Source organism: Strongylocentrotus purpuratus, unplaced genomic scaffold (genome assembly GCF_000002235.5).
Source record: "Strongylocentrotus purpuratus isolate Spur 01 unplaced genomic scaffold, Spur_5.0 spur5_scaffold_11, whole genome shotgun sequence".
Taxonomy (NCBI): Eukaryota; Metazoa; Echinodermata; class Echinoidea; order Camarodonta; family Strongylocentrotidae; genus Strongylocentrotus; species Strongylocentrotus purpuratus.
This window is the reverse complement of record NW_022145596.1, coordinates 11,478,030-11,501,100: the sequence shown is the minus strand read 5'-3', so window position 1 is coordinate 11,501,100 and position 23,071 is coordinate 11,478,030. Positions and strand designations below refer to the sequence as shown.

Sequence of the window (23,071 nt, the reverse complement as noted above, 5' to 3'; positions counted from 1 at the left end):
AAAATGACTTAGGTCAGCGGCCTAAGTTAAGCCTGGCCTAACTAAACCACGGACTAAGCTAGGCCAGGTTTAACTTAGGCCGCTTTCGAGAATACCACCCAGAGGGTTTCTAACTTATGAATTTCAGGTTTTTTTTATCAAGCCAATTTTTGCTATGTAGTTTCTAAAATATTAAATGAATTTCGACATCTCAAAAGACTCCGCTCACCCGCACATTTTTCATAGCAATGAAGTCAGCATACAAAATAGAAACTAATATTTATGTGTGAATATTGTATTGTGCAGGGATGACCAATATAAAGTCTGAAATGAGTTTCAAAAAGTTAATATTCAACCAAACTTAAACAAACACGTGCGTCGAGACGATGACCGTGTCTTTATAGACAAAGGTCGCATATTAGTATTTCAAAATCAAAGTGTTATAAATAGAAATATTTCTTAAAGACCCACATCATATCAAATAAAGATAGATAGACAGAATATGAAATATTAAAGTAATAAAATGTTATATCTTGGTTATTATAATTATATTATTATCCTGTCTTTAATAACGAGTTTTTACACTGACGACAAGAAAATAATAATGCGCATTTGGCAGAGGTGCTCAGATCTTCACTCCAGGCCACTGATTGGGGGAAGGGGTATCAAGAGGGGCCGGGGGGGGGGGGGTCATCTGTCGTCTTCTTTTAACATTCCTATTATTATAATTCCTATATCTCTAGTTTCCTTTCCCTCTTTCTTTTTTATACGCATTTCCTATTTAATTTTTTTCTCGGCATGCCATGGTGGCTGGGGAGGGTGTCTGGCCTCGTGCCCCGTATCGCTACGCCACTTACATTCAGAGTGTAGGTACTAAAAATAAAAGTCTTCATCTATTATTTTCGTTGAAAACACAAACCATCTGCATACATTCATACCAAAGGAAAATAAAGCAAATGATGATGTATGTCTTGATGGTACTGACATAGAATGTTCTACAGGTGCTAGAAACCTTGGGGTCACATTTGATAATAATCTATCTCTGAAGACTCATGTGAACAATGTATGCAGATCTGCCTCATTTGCGTTGCATAAAATCGGTAGCATCCGTCAGTTTCTTACTAAAAAGACCACCCAGAGACTTGTTCAGTCACTGGTCATGTCTCGTATTGACTTTTGCAACAGTCTTCTGTATGGTCTTCCTGATGCACAAATTAACAAATTGCAGAGAGTACAAAATTCAGCTGCTAGACTTATTGCAAAGCGTCGTTCACGTGAGTCCATCACTCCACTGTTTAGGGAGCTTCACATGCTAAGAGTCCGGGAACGAATTGATTTTAAGATCCTCTTGCTGACTTTCCAATGTTTGACAAAAACAGCTCCAGTCTACCTTCAAAGGCTGATATCAGAATACTTACCCTCCCGCAACCTGCGCTCAAACAAGAAATCACTCTTAATAGTTCCTGCCACCAATACCTAGTCTTATGGTTCCCGAACTTTTTATGCAGCATCCCCTCAACTCTGGAACAATTTACCTCAATGTATAAAACAAGCAGATTCAACAGACAAATTCAAATCCATGTTAAAAACCTACTTTTTTGTTAAATAGCCTTTTTCATTTGCATATGCAGCCCCCTCGATTGTCCACTATCTATTATGTATAACTTAATATTTGGCTGTAATTCCTTCTATTTCTATTTTTCTTAAGCGCTTAGAGACATATTTTGTGATAAGCGCTATACAAATGTTGTTAATTAATTAATTAATTAAATGACACTGCATGAGATATTATTTACATTGACAATTTATAAGAAAATGATGCAATATTTTTCTTTTAAAAATTCGTTGGGATTGAAATAATTTTTTTATTGCAATTTAAGACGTTTTCTCCGAATAAATGTATGGGATCGAAAGAAATTAATTGAAATACACACGTAAGAACATTTAGCTGAATAAGTGATAAAGACCTTTCAATAATGTTATGGAATATATATTCTCAAATATCATCATGCACATTTTCAAACAACACTCTTGAATATTTCATTTTTACCCTGTAAACTGAAAATGTAAAGGATATTGGGCATATTATGATAAGAGGAGGAGCGGAAAACGGGATGATGACAGGAAAAAGTGAGGAAAAGAGAAGCAGAGGGAGACAGCGCATGAAATACATGGTCGAGTGCATTGGGAGACTGGTAACAGAGCATCGTCACATTACAAAGAACCAGAGATAGATTTAGATGGAAAGCCTTGATCGTCAATGTCTGAAACAGACAATTAAGACACCTAGCAAGCAAGCAAATTGAAAATAACATAAAATAGACTTAATATAGATTGATATATTTAAAGGCAGAAGAATCATAAAATACGATTACATGTATTTTAAACTGGAAAGATTTAGTTTTCTTTTAACTGAAAACGATAGTTAACAACTTATTATAATTCCGAATATCACTATACCATAAGTATTATAAGCCAATTATTTGAAAACCACAGATAAGTTCCATCAATTCCGTCATTAAAAAAATGTTAAAATATATGAAGCTAAGTAAAAGCTCTAAATTTCAACAAAATGAAAACGTTTTTCCATTCATCTAAACTAAACCATCAAATCTAAATGTTCTTTTTGTATTGGATATTTACATGTAAGCCTACGTGTACTTATAATTAATGTTTAGAAATTAGCATAAATGGAAGTATAGGTGATACTTGATTCAGATATATGAAATAATAAAAAGTTTATTCTCTAGCTAAAACTCATTCCAACTGTATACATTGCATTTTAAAATCTTCATATCTTTGTGATTATCTTATGTATTCACGAGTCACTGTGTACTGTTATAATTGTAATAAGGGTGATGATTAATTGAATAAATACTCAATAATCGACGACAAAAACAGAAATTTGACTGGCATTTTGGGTGATCTTCACGTAAGAATGAATGACCTGTACCAATTTCGCACGGCAAATTTGTCTAAAAAGGGCACCAAACATGTCAAGTAAACTATATAATATCTGACATCAAGAGGTAATCCCAGTAGAAGGACCGACTAAACATCGAAATACTTTTCAAAAAGTAAAGGAAAGAAGAGTGTACCAAAAGGTCTAAGAGACCGACAGCCTACGAGACAGACAGCATACAAGACCAGCAAAGGGAAGATAGAAGAATATCGGTCTCGAAGGAAGTCGTTCTCGCGGGCTGTCAGTCTGACAGCCCTAAAAAAAAAGTTGTTAGAAAGTCGAACTTTCTTGGTATAATTTGCTGTCGGTCCGTGGGCCGTCGGTGTAGTATCCTGTCGGTCTAATAGGTTTTCGGTCTCGCGGGCTGCATCACATCTGCCTGATGTCGAAGAAGATTATGTCACCGTTCTGTTAGCCCATGCAGGGAAGGTTTTGACATCAAAGACCCAGACACCCAAAGTATTGAGACTGAGGTTCGATACAAATATGCACGCGATGTTCATCACGATGCCAGCCTTGACCTGTAACGAATTCAAAAACAGATTTATTTGCTCAGAATTAGTTTCAAGATCTGGGTTGTCGCTAACTTCAACAAATTTGTCATAATTTATATTTGGATTTGTAAAAACTTGTCGAAAAATCGCAAAAATTCATGAATGCAAGTATTACTTGTAAATAAAAGCGTATTTACGTTCGTAAAGACTTTTGAAAAATAAACTAAATGGTGATTTCGATACCCTATTGTATTGCCCATGAAGGTTTGGTCACATTACGTAGTATGTCATTGCAATGTTCGCACATTTCAAAAGATGGACCATTGTTATTAAAGGTGCTTTAGGTTGATTTCTTCGGGATACTTCAAAACTAAAATCCTCTCTTTTCTGACACTTGCATATTGTTTCAGATTATCTCTCCCCACTGACCAATATCCTAAATTTCACTCTCGATTCAAAGTAACCCAAACAATGCTCCAGACCTACCATATCAAGTACCGTAAGGTTGCCATGGGCGAAGGCTATGGCGTTAGGCGGTGTGGCTACCGGAAGCATAAAGGCGAAGGAGCACGCAATGACTGCCGGGAGCATCAGATAGAGAGGGTTGAGCCCGATGCTGATGCTCTGATCACGAGGGAAGACAAATGACAAAAGAAATATATACCACATTAATATGATAATATGATATTAACATTTAAAGTTCATTGGGCACCAAGTTCACTTGAAATAGATTGCTCAATGCGCACTAGTGCAAAATATGAAATCACATTAAGAGCGTCTGCAATGGACACAAAAAAACTACAGGATTAAGTTTGAACGAAAAAATGACAGAGATTTGGGCACATTTAGGCAAATTTGTCATGACTATAAGTAACGCTAAGAATTTTATCTTGGACTGGTGTTCCATAAACTGCTAGACAAAGTCATGAATAGACTAGTCACAATCATTTTTGTCCCATTATTATGTTACCAACATCGTGTAAGTATAACTGCAGAGGCGGCGGAGCGACTTCCAAAGTGGGGGGGGGGGGGAGCACCAACAAAAAAGGGCACTTTCTGGGGAAAAAAGGGCACCTACACAGGGAAATCTCAAAGCGAAAATAAACAATTTTTAGACACTGGTATATTCCCCTAAAATTCGATTACATTATCAGGGATGATTTCAATATTTGTTTCTCTTTATACATCGTATAAAATATTGCTTTTTAAAGCATCATACCTTGCAGTTGGGTGTGATGGTCGAAAAAAATCATTTGCGAGCGAGGAAAAATATAAGACTTGTGAGGGCAAAGTGCGAAAACTACATCTTATAAAGAGGAAAAAACCAATCCTCATCGGGTTATAAATAAGCACATTTTTATAACAGCGAACTGAAAAGACCTTCGATAAGTAACATAATTATAACATCTATAAATGTGAGCGAGCGTAGCGAGCGAGCTTTGGAAGATATTGCTCTCAGTCGCTTGAAATTAGGGGCACGTTTAATGATGAGAGGAAAGGGGGACACTTATCGAAGGGAATTAAAGACACTTATTAGTAAATAAAAGGAGCACGTGTCAAAGTACAAAGGGTTATTATCAGAGGTGAAAATGGGGCACTCACCAGGGATGAAGAATGATTTATGAGAATGGAAATTGGGCATTTGTCGACGGAAAAGAGGCAACCATCAGATTTTGATAGGGGCATTTATGAAAAAGGGATAGTTTCCTCACAAGAAAGGAAAAGGGGCACGTATCATTGTTAAAAAAGGTTAATTATCAGAGGTGAAAAGGGGCAAACACCATAATGAAAGAGGCACTTATGAGAATGAAAAAGAGGCACTAATAATAAAGGGAAATGTGCATTTGTTGAAAGAAAAGGAGCACCGATCAGATTTTGATAGGGGGCATTTATTGGAGGTGAAAGGGGGCTTTTATGAAAAGCGGAAATTATGAAGGAAAAAGAGCATTTATTAGGAAGGAAAAGGGGCACGTGTCAAAATAAAAGGGGGTGTTATTAGAGATGAAAAGAGCACTTATCAGGAGGAAAAGGTGGCACTTGTCAAAATAAAACGATTGTCTCAGAATTTAATAGGGTCATTTACCAGACATGAAAAGGAGCACTAGTAGGAGAATGAAAAAGGACTATTTTCATAAGTGAAAAGGGGCATTTTATGAAAAGGCGAAGAGCTCTTTGTTAAATGGGGGCACTTATCATAAGGAAAAGGGGCACTTATTAGAAAGGAAAGGGGGCACATGTGAAAATATAAGGTGCGCTTATCCGAGTTAAAAAGAGGTAGTTATTAAAAGGGAAAGGGGCACTTCTTAAACAGGAAAAGGGGAAATTGTCAAAGTAAAAGGGGCACCTCTAAGATTTGAATAGGGAAAAATTATCAGAGGTGAAGGAGGCGCTTAACAAAAGTGAAAAGGGGCGCTTCTCATATCCGAAAAGAGGCACTTACTAGAGATTAAAAAGGGTACTTATGAAAATGAAAAATAGACACTAAGCACTTAGGAAACTGGGAACTTGTCTGGGAAAAGAGGTACGTGTCAAAATAAAAGGGGCACATATCAGAGGTGGAAAGGAGAGGGGGTACTTTTAAAAATTAACAGGGGCACATATCAGAGTAATAGGGGCACTTTTTATGTAAAAAGGGGCGCTTCTTACAAAGTTAAAGGGGCACTTTTTTGGGTACTTGAAAAAGGGGGGCACTGTGCCCCCCTGCCCCCCCCCCCCCCGGGTCCGCCGCCTCTGTATACCTGTCGATTCTGTCAAGTTGCTAGTCCTACTAAGTGCACCAGACCAAAATAATGCGAAGGTAAATCACACTTATTATAGCAATGCTATTCTTTGTTTAGATATCTGTACTCTTTGTAGCGTGTGAAATAACACATGATTAAATATATTGGATTTGTTTTAAAAGACCTTTGCTAGACTCGATTGAAGGACATTTAAGAAATTATCGTTCTTAAAATTAGTGGTTAATCAGCTTCTATGAAAAGGCACATAGTAATCTAAGATCAGAAGTTGTTTAGTTTGTGGTAGACGTTCAGCGAATGATGTTTTTACATTATCTAAAAAAAAATTAAAAATACCATTATCTACATTATTTCCTGGAAATTGGTTGAGAATATATATTTTTTAATAATGTCTTTATTCATTTATTGCGTTGGTTTTGTTCGCGATGGACGTTCAGCGAATACATACTTCATATATTTGTTAAAATCTGCCATTTGTTGCTAGGTAGTGATATATTTGCATTTTAGTTGGCTGTTTACACCATTGCGTGTTCCCCCTATTTATTTAACATGTTCTTGAAGTTTGAGAAGTTTAATTCTGGTAGTTGGGTATTTGTCTTACCAATTCAGCAAAGATGGGTAGGAAGATGGTGGCGGTGGCCGTATTGCTGGTGACCTCAGTAAAAGTAGCCACGACAGTCGAGATGATAATGGCCAGGGATGCCGGTGGGAGTGCAGAGAACTCCTTAAACTGAGTCGCTAACCAGGCGGAGAGACCCGACACCTTACAAAAACGACAATTTTCAACATTTTGAATAATATTTTATATGAATTTTTAAGTAATTGAAACAAAGCGTTTCAAAAAATACAATTTTTTCCATTGATTATCATACTGATGATAGTTTATTGATTGTTACTAGTATTCAAGTCCATTGTAATGTTGTTTTATCTATCTTTTGATAATCTCCATGATTTCGCAGTTGAAGAAAATGGAATCCTTCCTTGGAATTCACAAAGCCATTTCATTATTAAATTAATCTGAGTAGAGCTACCCCGCCTCTTTGAAGGTACTATGTCCCATTTGCAGGCCCCACAAATGAAAAGGTAAAATTCCAACGGCATTTGAAAAATAATACTAATTTGAAACTTCCCCCCCCCCCAAAAAAAAAAGGGGGGGGGGCTTGAAAATATCTTTAAGTGGGAAAATAACGACTATTAGATGTCGAATCGACTTAGGAGCTATAGAGCCAATAAGTAATAGTCTTGATTTTCAGACCATATTACCGAATGGTCATACGTTTTATGTTGCGCAAAGATTCAATCAGTTTAATTTTGGCCATTACAAAAAGTAGGCTATTGATGTAGACAAATGCTCATGTACCGTTTACAGCTCATTTTATGTATTTTATTACCAAAGAAGAAAAAAGGCAGTCAGTCACTCAATAGTGTATGACAGTGAAGTCTAGCAAGTAAACGGGTTTCCTTGCATTATTCGAATATCAGGACACTGCTAATGTTTAAATTTCACAGATAGGATATACGTGACATATTCATAATTCCTGCAAAGTTCTACAGAATTCGATGTTGGCTGCAAAAGGGACATAGTACCTTTAAAGGCAGGATATTTCATCGGACACCAGCATCGCTAATGCTCATGTAATGTATTTTCAAATACGCTATCTTTCGGTGAAGGCGTACATAAAGTGACTTCTGGTTCCTGTACCCAAACATCATCACGAATGCGTCATGTAGTTGGTGATGCGTTGTGGGAGATGGCTGTCGACACATCGGGACATTGTGAGCAGTAGATGGCATTATACGTAAATCTGAAGTTCTGAAAATCTGAAATTCTTTGTTTCAATGTTAGTGTATATTTATGTGCATGTACTTGAATTTTAATAGAGAAAATAAAACCCAACCAAAAATAATCCTCGCCTATCAGCCCCTTTGATATCAATTGACCACAATCCATTTCGTTTACCTTACAGCCATCAGCTAGGGCCGATCCACCACCAAGGAGAATAATGACACTCCACGCCATCTTCTCATGTATGACAGGCCACGTGAGCAAGGTTGGAATCTTGGCTGGTTTCTTATCTTCTGATCCATCATCATCTAAAGGAATAGACAGCAATTCAGTCAAGTCACATTCGGATGTGACTCATCAGCACAACTACCACCACTGGGCAACTACAATCTCTATCCCAAGTCTGCCACATCAAATAAGTGCTATTCCCACCCCCAGAGAACAAGTCCCGGACAACTATCGCCACCCCTACAGACTACCAGTCGCGGCCAACTACCATCCTGCCCCGGACTGCCACCCAGTCAACTATTTTCACAACCCCAGACCCCAACTCCCGGACAATTACCATGCCGTCCCCAGACTGACAGCCTGCTCGACTGAAATGTTATCACTCCCGCTCTTCCTCTTTTATGTTCTCCCTCCATCTCTCTCTCTCTCCTCCTCCTCCCTCTCCTCCTTCCTTTTTTGTTTGTGATTCGATGGGATGGAGGGGGGGGGGGATGCTTCGCCATTGGCCGTAAGAATGAGAATGACTCCCGATGATAGCATTACATGTTGTATTGATAAATCAATCCGTCAATTAATTAATTAATTCGTTGATTAATTGATTAATTAATTAACCAATTATTTGATTAATTAATTAATATATTAATAATTGATAATAATAATATTAACTTTTTCTCATAAAAAGCCTCACAAGATCCAACGCAACCGACCAAAGCACTTACAGTACTATTATATTGTACCCCGGTCACTGGATTCAGAAACTAATAGAGACCACATTCTCCACTCCTCTGGGGAGCATTCCTGGTCGCCTGTTAACAAGCGCGCTCATTGTAATCCCATTATGTCCATGCTAATTAATTAGGTTCACTCGTAACTTTTAAACAACAAATCCGTACCATATCAACACGACCACCTGTAATACGTGTTCAAAGTGTCTCCATTGTGACAGGGGTACTTGCCTTGCTTTTTTCGGCAAAAGAATGAGGGCAGCCTTGATGGGAAGGCGAAGAGTAGCAAAGAGATGAATATAACAGAGGTAGCGTCCGTCACGTACCTGTCATGATTATGAAGAGAGGCATTTATAAAGAGTTACCATGACAACCGACAATTTACCAGAATGTCTAGGTGTATATATTTCTTGGTTTTGTCATGGAAAAGCTTTACCTATTGGATTATTTTCTCTTATTAAAATATGAGATCGCAAGCCCTTTTGAAGAGTAAACCTAAGAGAATATCGATAGTCTAGTCCATTATCTTGTAAAATGTGCGTAGATTACAAAGACCTATATTTAAGTTGAATACAATTTCTTTTGGAAGATTAGGGTACTAAAATATCCCTTGAGTTGATTGATCAAAAGTTTTTGCAATAGTTTTGATATTAAATTGACATCAGTCATCATAAACTGTCAATCAATGATCATCTTAAATCATCCATCAAATTGATTTCTGACTGATGAATATAGCATGCTCCTGTCTTACCATGTATGTTGCATTTAATGAAAATGATGTTACCAGGGCGATGGAGATTTAAAAGTAAACATATGCCCATTTCCTTTTTTTTTCTTTACAGATATTCATCCTGGCTTTTAAACTCGAAACAATAATCTAAATGATTTCCATCTACTTGGTTTTCAATTAGCAAAACACCTATATGTACATGCAAATGATATAGTTATGAGACTACATCTCTTTTCCCCAAAAATAAAGCCCGAGATTCGAACCAACGACTTGTTGATCTGTGAGGTTCTACCTTACCCTTTGAGGAAGTTTACAGACCAGCCATTGACGAACTTGGGATCTCTCGTCAACCACAGAATGACCAGGACTACAAAATGTCCCAGAATAGCCCATTCAGCAAAGCTAGACAAAAAAGAAAACAAAAATCGTCTTGATATAGTGTAAAACGCTTCCTGAATCCCGTTATACACGAGGCAGTAACCCTAAAATCTTTCTTGGTAAATTCTTTTTTGTTTTTGCTTGGTGAAAAAAATTCAATTAACTTACAGGCAAATTTAGACTAGTGACAACTCTCACTAAAACAATTTCCTTGTCATTTTCTTAAATGAATATGCCTGGCACAAAGTCCACTTCCCGTCAACGATGTTTGCAAAGATTGTTTGTAAAATAATAGAATATTCGAATAATGTTCTACAGCCAAAATGCCTCTTGAACAAAAACGAGTCCAACTAATTCTGCGTCACTGAAAATAAGAATGATATTTCGAACTACTGAATGGCTACTATTTTTTAGGTAGCATATTTTCATTTATTATTTATTTTATAGGCTATAAGCGTTATGAGATTAATGAAGGGATACCTACGATATTTTACCAAGAGCAGCGTAACTTCTCCTGATCACCATCTTCGCTCTCTCTTCTTGTGCTAAGCCGACACGCTTATCACTCCTCTGAAGACAACTAGAGAGAGAGAGAGAGAGAGAGTAAAAGAGAAAGGCAGAGAGGGGAAAGGGAGAAGGGAAAGAGAGAGAGAGAGAGAGAGAGAGAGAGAGAGGGGTGCAGAAAGAATGAAAGGGAGACAGATAGTCGAGAGGGAAGAGAGAGACAGCAAGTAAGAGAGAAGAGAATTCAGACGAGAGACACAGCAATTAAGAGAGTAGAGGGGAAGAGGAGAGAGAGAGAGAAAGAAAGGGGGAGGAGGAAAATGATATAGAGGAGAGAGAGATGCGACTTGAGTTACATAACGAATGCTGTAGTGGCATATTTCGCAGCATATTGGTTGCTTGTCTTCCCTTTCGTAGAGAGTAAAAGTGTTGCGGCTGCATACATAATCAATTACATCTGACTACTTTCCAATAAACTCTGTAAACTCCCAATCACACCGATCAGACCGACAAAAGACCGAACGAAAAATTACAGTACTCCGAATCGAAACTAAATCGGTCGGTTTGAAATTAGTTTGGAATGGGTGTAATATTAGTTTACCATAAGTTAGCATTCATTATGGTATAAAAATGTCGTAAATATCCACTTTGCCCATTTGGAAAAATAACAATGGAGATGTTTCATGAATAACGTTATTTTTGCCCTTTTGCAAACAATGCTACCTCCTGCGTGTCATGTATTGTAATGTTGGTGCACAGATGAATAATGATAGCATGACTTTCATGAACACCTATTTGTATTCACACAACCACACACACACAAAAAAAAAAAAAAAAAAAACAGTATTCATTTTTTGCAGTTTTTTCATAAAGTTCGTACCATACCTCTGTTTGCTCATGTACAGATTGCATCTACGACCTGAATTATATTGAGGACTTTAGTAAAAAAAAAAATGCATTCAAAAGGCAACTACCAAAGCCATCGTACACATTTGAATACGTTATAAAAACCAAATTTTGATTAATTTGTATAATAATAATAATGATGACAGTAATAATGGTTGGTTGGTTGGTAGTTATTTTTTACCTGACCGCTAAGAAAGCATAAATGCTTGTAAGTAAGCAACCAGACGGCCGACGGCTTTAGGTCCCCTCCGAGGGACCTGGTAATGAGGATTAATGCCTTACCAAAGGGCACTAGCGCATCGACTTGGTTTCGATCCCGGGTCACCGGATTACGAGACCACGGCTCTACCGACTGAGCTATCGTGCCTATGGTGATGGCTAAAAACTACTTACAAGAAATCGAGGTACATGATTTGTAGCCAGACCCAGCAGATGAGGAGACAGATCACCATGCCAGGGAATGCATACATCATCCAGGTTCCAAAGTTTACACCGACTTCGGGACCAAAGAGTCTGTAAGCAGGAAAGAGATTTAGTTTTCATATGTATTTTGTAACATATTTTGTTCAATGGGAGCATTGCCTAAAATGTGGCGAGTTCTTTCAAAGATGCAACAGCATCTTAAAAAAAAGAGGCATGACTTACTTTTTAACCTGTGCACTGATAACCAGATTGGGAGGAGTTCCCGTTAAGGTGGCGGTGCCGCCGATGTTGGCTGCATAAGGAATGGAGAGTGTGATACCCTTGCAGAGAAGACGGTGGCCCCGATCAGCTTTGGACTCCTCCTCGATGAGCAGCGGTGCATTTTTAATCTCCACTGGAAATGATCCGGGCTCTTCAACGCTAGAAAAAAAAGGGAGAGAGAGAGAGAAACGAATACGATAATGAAAGGATAGAGAGAGAGATGAAGTGTGCATTGGTATAGCCAAACTTGTTGAACAAAGGGGGTGGGGGGAGGGGTTGACACACTAAATTTCAGCGTCCCTCTCAATACCTTAGGTATGGATAGAGTTAGGGTTAAGGTCGATTCAGCGAATGAACGGCGGGGGGGGGGGGGGGGGGTGGGGTGGCGCCCTTGCTCCTGGCTATGCCATTGGGAGTGTATGAACAGAGAGAGAGAGAAGCGGAGAAGGGAACAAAAGATGGAGAGAGGAGGGAGGGAAAAGAGAAAGGGAGGTGAGAAAGTGAAGATATTTAAAGGGAGTGCGAGAGAAGGGGAGAAGAGGGATAGGGAAAGAGAAAGGGATGGGAAGAGAGAGAAAGAAACAGACAGGGAGGGAGATAGTAAGGAGGTGAGAGGGAGGAAATTGAGGTAAGCAGGAGGGAAGAAGGAAAGAAAGTGAGGATATTGAGATATAGGGAGGGCGAGAGAAGGGGAGGAGAGAGAAGGGAGGGAAAGAGAAAGGGGGAAGAGAGAGAGAGAAAAGTAGATGGAGTGAGAAAGTAGGGAGGTGAGAGGGAGGAAATTGAGGTAAGGAGGAGGGAAGAAAGAGAGAAAGTGAGGATATTGGTATATAGGGAGGGCCAAAGAAGGGGAGGGAAAGAGAAAGGGGGAAGTACCCATTTACCTCACCTGGGTCGAGTGTGGCAAATGAAGATTAGTGCCTTGCCAAAGGACATTAGTGCCGTGTCGCGGATCGAACAACGACCTTTGAACTTCAAGTCAAGTTCTTAAACCACTCGACACTTCGACATACAATTCAAAGAGAAACATTTATCATTAGGATTTTCAAAGAACAAAGAAAAATGTTAAAAAAGGGAAGCATTTAACTTGAAGAAACGTAATATGCCCTTGAAAATGGGGAAGGAAGAAACAGGAAATTATTGTATGTAATAAAGGGGAATGGAATTAAAGAAAATAGCTACAATGAAATTAGATAGTAATACGATATGAAGGAAACTTTACTAATGAATTATCTTCCACACACATATTACATCCTTTCCCACAGGTATCAACAGCTTTTGGCAGTCAAACTACATTTTAAAAAAAAAGAAAGGTAAATACATAACTGATTAAGTTTCTTTTTTGTAAACTATTCCGTGTGAGTCAAAATAAAATCTACACTCAGAAAACTGTCATTTATTCCAAAAGTCAGCCATGAACAAAAGGTTATCATACATGAAAGAGTGTTATATCCCGAATCGTTTGGTATCATCATGGACCTACTAAGTAGGTCCATGGTTCAGGTAAGGAGGCGGGAGGAAGGAAAAGGAGGTAGGGAGGGAGGGAAGGAAGAAAGAAAGGGTTGGAGAAAGGCAGAAACCAACAGAGAGATAAAGAAATAGAATGGGAGAATAGACACAGAGAAGGATAGAGAAGCAAACAAAGGCAGGGAAGGTGGTGAGAGGTGGAGAGGGAGGCATAGGAGAAGTGTTCCGATGATAACAACATTGCCTTCTTTAATTAAAAACAAAAACGGGATACCTATAATCTTGATAAAACCATGTAAATCGTGGTAATAAAAAGATATTTTGATTTCGTTCCACTGCTTCCATGGGATTTCAAAAAAAATACTTACATGTGACCAGCTGCGATTTCATCGAGTTCGATAGGATTTTCAGAGCAATGCTCTTCCTTTTCTTCTGAGCCCTATTTCAAAATATGAAAAGATGAAGTCAAAATATGAAGAAAGTAATCTCAAAACTGTTGTCAAGTTTACAGTATTCGCAATCACATACGGACAAAGCAAGACGGAAAGGGCTGCAGAAACACTTCCCAAAAATATTAAACTACCAATATTAGGGCAATCGTCACGTCATATCCTAGGAGCGAAAAGATCCTTTTGTTAGTTTTACATGTTATCTTGTATATTTTGATGGCGACAGTACAGTGTCACTGTAACAAAGTGCTAAATTTTAGTAACGGTACCTGGCCTTATACTGTTATTTGCGCCAAGAAACGTCAGCCCCCCCCCCCGTGAAGTTGTGACCGTACACCCAAGATCAGAACACTATGGTGGCAGTTTACGTCCATTTTCGCGAAAATATTTCGAGTGAAATGGGAACGTGCCCACTCCCCTTCCTAATCGTGTGGTTAAAAAAATTAATAAAGAAATGACGATTAGAGAGAGAGAGAGAGAGAGAGAGAGGTAGAAGGAGGAGGGAGAAGGGGAAAGATTTCGAAAACAGAAACACGGACCCCCTCCGCATTTTCTTTCTAATAAGTAGCCCTCTAAATTCGTATTTTCTTATTTCTAATAAGACCGGTACCCCCAATCGTTCAAGTTCCCCTCGGTAGAGTGACTCATGCTACGTCACTGGTACTTCTTATTTTTTACAAAACACCTTGTACAATAGGAGGATAAATCCTTTACACTTTTGTTTGCAGTTGATGTTATAATTATTACCCTTATATAAAACATTAATGTCGGCAGACGTTGTTTAGGTTTAGTAATCCTACAAGTTCAAATCTAGTTTCAATGTCTATTTATTTTGTGTTTATTGTCTGCTTTTCAGAATGACTTGTCTATTAAGACTCATTGATGTAAATCATGTTAATGGTCCTTATTTTGTTTCTCCGTCTATTCCTCTTTCATATTATTTTCTGTCATATACTTTTATTCTCTCCCTCCATTCCTCTCCTTTATTCTCTCTTTCTCTGTTTTCGCTCTATCTTCTTTCTCGTTAAAATGCAATTGCCATTCTTTCGATATTATGATCCAAAAGAAATATACAGAAAGAAAGTATACGCCACTGACTAAATAGCAATCCTCGGTGACAATCATCTTGTTAAAAGGACGAGTGTATGGAAGTTGATACGAAAAAGGGAAGAAAGAGAGAGAGAGAGAGAGAGAGAGAGAGAGAGACAAAGAGAGAGAAAGAGAAAGAGATAGGGAGAGAGAGGAGAGGGGAGAGAGAGAGAGAGAGAGAGAGAATAAAAGGGAGAGAAAGAGAATGATTTAAGAGCATTGATATTGATATTCATGCAATACAGTCAGTATCATTACCGTGCCGATAAAATGACAAATAACAAGAATAAATGACCCTGTTCAAAGCAATAATAATAATAATAATAATATGCATGCATAACTACACATCGTTGGCTAGCATCGATAGACCTTTGCATTAAAAAAGGTGAATGAGGAATGAAGAGAAAAAGAATAAATGATTTTTTTTTTTAAAATGTGCAATATCTTGAAAATGCATGCTTTCCAGGAGCTCAGTAGCAGATTTCCATCAAAGTAAAACGACAAAACCCGTTACGGACCTTATGCATTGGACTTCCATTTTCGTCATTTTTGTCGACATCACCGCCTGTCTCCTCATCGTTTTCGCTAGGCTTGAGTTCGTCGAGGACAGCCTGAGAGATGGGGATCATCATCGCGGTCGTCGCCGTGTTGCTCATCCACATGGATAAGAAAGCTGTGGTCGACATAAACCCGAACATCAACCTGGAAAGAGACGATCTCGTGGTTGACTCATTGTATGGATTGAAAAATCAAGCCACGGTCAACAGGGAAGCATCGAGACCGTTGCTTGCTCTCGGGGCGTGATTTGCTAGACGTAGTAGTACATGGGGAGTTGAAAGTGTTCTTAATTTTTGTTTGTAGAATCTGATTTTGTGTGCTCTTTCTATTATATAGGAGGGGGAGGGGTGATGAACATGAATCCATCTTTTGCCATTCTTCTAAATGACGTCTTCAGTCGTTGCCATGGTAAAGAATCATTTTCTTTAAAACTATTTATATTTCCCATCGAACAACCAAACAAACGGTTAGTGGATAAATTAATCTATTTCCAGCTACTCATATCATTTTGATGAAAAAAGGTTGTATCACTCTTTTACAGTGCGTTAAAACCGCACATCTTCTCAAGAAATCCACTCAATATCGTGCATCAAAGGTATATTCCCCGCATCAAGTAAAGCCAGTTCCTAAGGCCTTTAATAGGAATCTTCTCATCAGACGCGGTAGATTTTAGACACAAAAACCATTCATTAATCACAAGACAGGGTCTTTAATGCCATGCGTATGGTAGCACAGCTATGATCGAGAACATTTGGGGAGAAAAAAAAAGAATAAACATGCGATTGTATTTGCCATTTTCCATAGGGGGGGAGGACCCAAAAAATGAATGAAACGTATACAAGAGCGATGCGTCTGAATGGGAGGGGATATGTTCCAGTTCACATGAATGGTGGAATTTCATTTTGTGCGATTGATCATTGAAATTATTTTTCATTTCTCTTCTTCTTCTTCTCCTTTCCTTCTTTTTCTTCTTCTTCTCTTTCTTTTTTTGTTGTTTTGTTGGGGGGGGGGGGGTGGGTGGTATTGTTTGCTTTGTTTGAGTGCCTGGATCTCATGAAACCATACATTCTTCAAACACGAATTGTTCAGTTGGAAGCCTTGAGAAAATAAGGCATTATATTTGGGTCATATTTTCCAGGTTAAAATCTTACACTTCATTAACTTCCATCAAAGCGCCGGTTGGACTTTTGAATAAAAGATACCTCAATCCACATTGTGTTATTGTATTTTAGACACGTTACTGAGGAATAAAGAGAGTTTGGAAATAAAGTGAAAGATTTATTCGTTCTCTGCTCAGAAACATGCATTGAGTACACTTAACCTACCGTGACCTTCGAGGTTATACTTCATTCTAAAATTAAAAAAAAGATTATTATAACGCTAATGAGACCGGCATGTGCCGCTTTAAGGAAATAAAAATAACGCTGGCACTGCCCTTGTCTATCCATACCAAATGTTAGGACCCACTCCCTTCCACTTGTCATCTTTTGTGTGTGCATCGACGAGCACTAGGACTGCACCTGTGGTAACATGTTTCGTCCTTAAAAATAAACATAAACCCTCTGGCGCCGCCCCTGTCTAACGAACCCCAATTCAAGTAACCCCTCCCCATCCCTCTACCCCTCAACCCCAACATCCATCCATCCCACATCCACCCTCCCCACCCCTCTACCCATCACCCTCTCCACCCGTCCACCGTTCCACCACTCCACCATCCACCCCTCAACCCCTCCATCCTCCACCCTCCACCCCTCCACCACTCCACCCGTCCACCCGTCCACCCGTCCACCACTCCACCCGTCCACCCCTCTACCCCTTTACCCCTCTACCCTCCACCCCTCCGCCCCTCTACCCCAGCCCCTTCACCTGTCCACCCGTCCACCCTCTACCTCTCCACCCATCCACCCTCTACCCCTCCACCTGTCCACCCGTCCACCCTCTACCTGTCCACCCCTCCACCCTCTACCCCTCCACCTGTCCACCCGTCCACCCGTCCGACCCTCCCCCAACCCACCCTTCCACCCCTCCACTCCTCCACCCCTCCACCTATCACCCCTCCACTCCTCCACCCTTCACTTCTCCATCCTTCCACTCTATACCCTATTCCCACTTGTCCACCCCTCTACCCCTTTACCCCTCTACCCTCCAACCCTTCCACCCCTTCACCCCAGCCCCTTCACCTGTCCACCCGTCCACCCGTCCACCCTTCCACCCTCTACCTCTCCACCCCTCCACCCTCTACCCCTCCACCTGTCCACCCGTCCACCCCTCCACCCCTCCCCCAACCCACCCTTCCACCCCTCCACTCCTCCACCCTTCCACCTATCACCCCTCCACTCCCCCATCCTTCACTTCTCCATCCTTCCACTCTATACCCTATTCCCACTTGTCCACCCCTCTACCCTCCAACCCTTCCACCCCTTCACCCCACCCCCTTCACCTGTCCACCCGTCCACCCGTCCACCCTTCCACCCTCTACCCCTCCACCCCTCCACCTGTCCACCCGTCCACCCCTCCCCCACCCGTCCACCCCTCCACCATCCACTCCTCCACCCCTCCACCTTTCACCCCTCCACCCTACACCCCTCCACATCCCCACCCCTCCACCCTCACTCACCATCTTGGTTTAGCACCAACAAGCATGAGAACTCTGAGAGCGACGCGCTTGTGGAGGTTCCAGTGCTCGACGGCGGCAGCCACCATCAAGCCACCGAAGAAGACCGTAGTGGTATCGGTAAGGTAGTTCCTGCAAACATCCTTGGACTTTTGGATACCGAAAAGCGGGAAGAGGAGGATAGGAAGGAGGGCGGTGGCAGCCAGGGGCAGACACTCGGTCATCCAGTACAGCGCCATGATGATTATGCAGTAGGCCATATGGCCAACCTACAGGACGAAAAGTGGACAATTTCGTAGTTATTTTTATGTTATTGATTTAATTGAAAGAATTATAAATGTTGATAACTACCCAAACCACCAAACATTGTCATTTAGGAGTATGAATGTACTTAAAACCAATAAAATGACAAACATTCACGTCAGGATATATCTGTTAGACGCCCCTGAAAATATTTGAGTCCCCCTTTTCCCTTCAAGCAAATAGACCAAACCTCGCTCAAAGGAAGATGTTCTGGCTTTACATTTAATTTCTTTCTAGTATTTTTTCCCGGAAAAAATGGTGACAGACTCCCATATTCAAAAATTGCCCTTTGATCAAACGCTGCGCCCTTTGCCAATATTGCAACGGATGTAGATACAAAGAAATTGACTGCCTTTCTACCCAATATTACCCAAACGTTCTTTTTCAGTTCAATTCAAATTTGTATTTTGTCATTTTATATTGTAATTTTATTTGAGGCACAGTACGGTGTCAAATAACATTTTCTATTAGTATTTTTTTCTAAAAAGTGTCGATTTTTCCCCCTACAAAATTAAGTGCTCATCATGACTTATTTGCTTACATGTCACTTTCCATTTTCCAAATTAATTTATGTCGATAAAAATTGTGAAAGGGGGGGGGGGGGTATAGCACCCAATTTAATTTTACTGTATATCTGGTCTGCTGTTGTTATGAAACAATACCTTTGACGTAGGCTCCTTCGACTATAGAAATATGTTAAAAATCAATAAAAAATTCTTAACGACCCCGGCACATAAGGCACATAATATTTAGTACGCAATATAGATATTACTTGCTCCCCCGATCATGGTAATTTTTCAAGACTATCTTCCTAGGTTAAAAATTAATGAATATAAATAATCTAAAGTTCATGCTACAGGTCTACTATCTTACAAACAATAACATTACGTTCGTGTCCTTAGTCGTAAATGATTTTCCGAACGATAAATTCATTTTAAATACGAAAAGGTAACATTGGTGATAATAATTTTTTTTTATAGCGCCTAATACGAGGTACCTGTATTTGTTCAACGAGTGTTTTGAATATAGATCACATATTCACACCATAAATAATGTTTTTTGATGATCCATAAATTAAACACCCGATTGCATATGTTTTTTAATGGGTTATGATATCCGTGAAACTTATATAAGAAGTAGAATTGGATAGTTATCGTTTTCAGCTGACATGATTTGTTCAATAGGAGTTCACATTAACGAAAACTTTGAAAGATTTTGGAAAGTAATTTGTAGGTTGCCTTTGTCTCACATTTTAAAAGCGAGTGCAAATTTGTCTTTCCCATCTATAAGGGAAGAAAAATACTTCCATGATTAATTATTCATTGATTACATTACAATTTCAGCCGACGATATATAATATGAAACCTTAATTGCACCAGAACGATTAACAACACTCGGATTCCTTTTGTATAATTTTGATAACAGAAGAGAATGAACACGAAAGGGCACATCTAATATATCGCAAGGACACTATTTTATCCAAGTTTGTGCAATAAGCAATGTTTGAGGTGTGTCTTAAATAAAAAAAAAAAATTCTGATCACTGTATCATCCTGAGAGCCCTACCAGAGCTTGAATCAGACCCCTTCTCCTAAAAAATAGAAATGAGCGCTGGGCCGTTATGATAATGAAAATGAATCAAGAAATCTTGGCATTTTAGGGAATACTATGATTTTCAACGACACGAAACAAATAATAAACATCTAATTTAATAGTAATCACTTTATCTTTCCGTTTGTTTATAATTAATATTTGAGTTATCTCAGGTAACAATTGTGAATTCCTATATTTTAAACGTGGTTTCCACTTTTTAAAAAGGTGATTATTATTATGAAAACAAGATAAGACAAGAAAGATGATTTGTTGATTTTGCCATAACGGAGAAATTGTCTTTTGGTTCCCACGATGGAACAATAAACAATATAGCTAGGTATAATTACCTCAACGTGAGCTTAATTGGGAAGATGAACAAATGTTTTCCGTTATCCTGATCACTTCTTTACGGCAAGAAAATAGATTTGATATTTTCTTCAACAGTATTTACTTGCCTTATAGTGAAAACTATACGATGGGCTAATATCACATGAAAAACACGATGTAATGATAATGGTAATTAATACTCTGTATTTATAGCGATCTGCACGCACTATAGTCGCTATTATTGTTCCCTATACGATGGGTCAATATCCCATGAAAAACACGATATGATGACTATGATAATTAATACTCTGTACTTAAAGCGATCTGCACGCACTATAGTCGCTATTATTGTTCCCGACTCTTGCCTTGCAAAATAAACAGATAGAGTATGATACTTTTTATCACATAACTGTAAAAATGTGGTCTACTTTAGCCAGGGAAGAGACACATTGTTATTGATACTGCTCTTCGTGCGCTCCCTACCATATTGTTATTACTCCATCGTTGCCAGGTACACATGGGTCGAAAGGGAATGTGTGGGCAAAACACCTTGCCCAAGGATGTAAGTATTAGGGACTTTTAGATTTGCCGAACAACAACGTGGATTGCTACGGTCGACGTCCTTTTAATGCACTGCCTTGAATGGACGTCACACGTATCAGTCCACGCAAATCTAAAAGTCCCTATTAGCACTTATAAGGAACGAACCTTTGTATGAAGGTCAATAGCCATACCACAGTGCTCTATAATGCTATTTAAATATTCAGCAGCGGATAAATACCTTTGTGGTCTTGTCTTCAAAGTAATATTATCACAATTCTTTTCAATCTTCATAATGAAGGGAAATTAAAAGCAAATTGTTTCCAACTTGTGTTCGGAGGATTTAACACAAAGGGAGAAAGAAGTGAATATGTTCACGATTAACTACCATGTTATTTACTTTTTTTAAAGGTTTATTGCTATACTACATCCAAAATGTATACCCAAACACTCAATTCGTTGCTGAAATATTATCACGAGAAATGTCTCATTAGAATTTTTAGGGGAAAGCAACCTAAACAACGATTGCTGAATTTTAGCGACAATCGTTCGACATTGCTGCTCTGTACTACTACTTTGACAAGCAGTATAAACATTTTTCTTCTTCAGGACGCATTATTAATTCGTTTAACAGTTGATTCCACTCGGTTGATTATATTTTTTATTTTTGCATATGATGTGAGTGAAACAATGTTGTATACTGAAACACAAGAGAAAACTTCAAACGGTTTGTGAATTACAAGTTAGAGCATTATTTTCCCCAAATTTTAATTTCTTATTATACTTTTTTAACTTATCGTGACCTCAAATGGCTTAGATTACAATGTAATCAAACTGGAAGCTCAAATACTTCGATAAAAACAAACGCACAAAAACTTACTGAGCCTCATCTTCGATAAAAACCACAACTTCCATTTGCACGTTAAAATAACCTGTGGTGTCTTCCCTGATTTCCTTATATTTCTGTGGTTATTACTCAGCCACTATGAATTTTCTACCAAAATATTTTGCCACATGTCATTTATTTTTAATCTTAAACATTCAGTATAAGTTTTTTTGGATTTTGTGAGAATTCATTGTCTATATTGACGAGAATTCAAGTTCATCTCTACAGAGCAATCCAACCTTGACCTTATTAAGAAGATTCAATTATTTGACAGCAGAAAAGTAAGCGGAAAATACCGATTTTTAAACGTTGTGCGATGGTTGCATAGTTTTAGGGGGAAATGAGAAACTATAATGAGAAACATAGCCTGTGCAAGAACAAAAACAACACCAAAGAATAAAAAAAAAACATTTAAAATACTATCACATGATTTCGTAGAGAATTATATCACACATTGACAAGGGTTTTTACCTTATTGTTATTTAATATTCTATTCGTGTTAGTGAATAATAAGAAAGCAGTGGCATTCTTTTTTCATAAAATATCTTAAAAATAAAGGCTGAGTATTCAAATATTGAGGTCCTAACATGTGGCAACTGGTAAGCATACAATATGGAAGATCCGATCTGATCAGAGATTTGTTGACAAATATAAAAGGGGGCTTTCTATTTTCTACTCACCGAATTGTTGAACGCTATGGGTACCCAGCCGAATATAATGGGTACAAGCACAATCACCAAATATTGCCAATTTTTCAACACCTCCTGAAACTCCAATCCTCTTTCCTTGCCCATCTTTCTTTTGGTGACCTATCTCAATTTTGTTGAAGTAAACTTGCAAGTTTGAGGTTTCTTTAGTGGCGACGCCGAAAGATGGTTGGGTAAAAGAAATGAAGGAACGACGAAGTTTTTTGCCCCGTATGAAATTATGTAGCACTTGCGTACGGTATAGTGCATGCGTACGCATGTATGCAAATTCTGTTCGTTTCTGTGTGCTCTCACGATCGGACACCGGAAAGAGAGACCAATAAAACTAGATGGAATTCGACTGCGCGCAGTCAAAAATGATGCCTCCGTCATAGAGCAATTTTACAAACTGAAACGGAAGAAATTTTTCAAATTCAAGTTCAATT

The 23,071-nt window shown here is 38.9% G+C and overlaps 1 protein-coding gene across 1 annotated transcript; it reads right to left on the bottom strand.

The window, feature by feature from the left end:
- Positions 1-1,767: 1,767 nt before the first annotated feature.
- On the bottom strand, positions 1,768-22,871 carry LOC585510 (solute carrier family 13 member 5). Its single transcript, XM_785335.5, has 13 exons — positions 22,620-22,871; positions 18,295-18,560; positions 15,638-15,821; positions 13,950-14,020; positions 12,076-12,273; positions 11,824-11,943; positions 10,505-10,600; positions 9,940-10,044; positions 9,144-9,238; positions 8,134-8,267; positions 6,775-6,936; positions 3,922-4,059; positions 1,768-3,462 (listed from the first exon to the last, which is right to left on the bottom strand). Exons 1-13 carry the CDS (start codon positions 22,731-22,733, stop codon positions 3,337-3,339), a joined length of 1,809 nt encoding a protein of 602 aa, XP_790428.4. The 5' UTR covers positions 22,734-22,871; the 3' UTR covers positions 1,768-3,336.
- Positions 22,872-23,071: the final 200 nt, after the last annotated feature.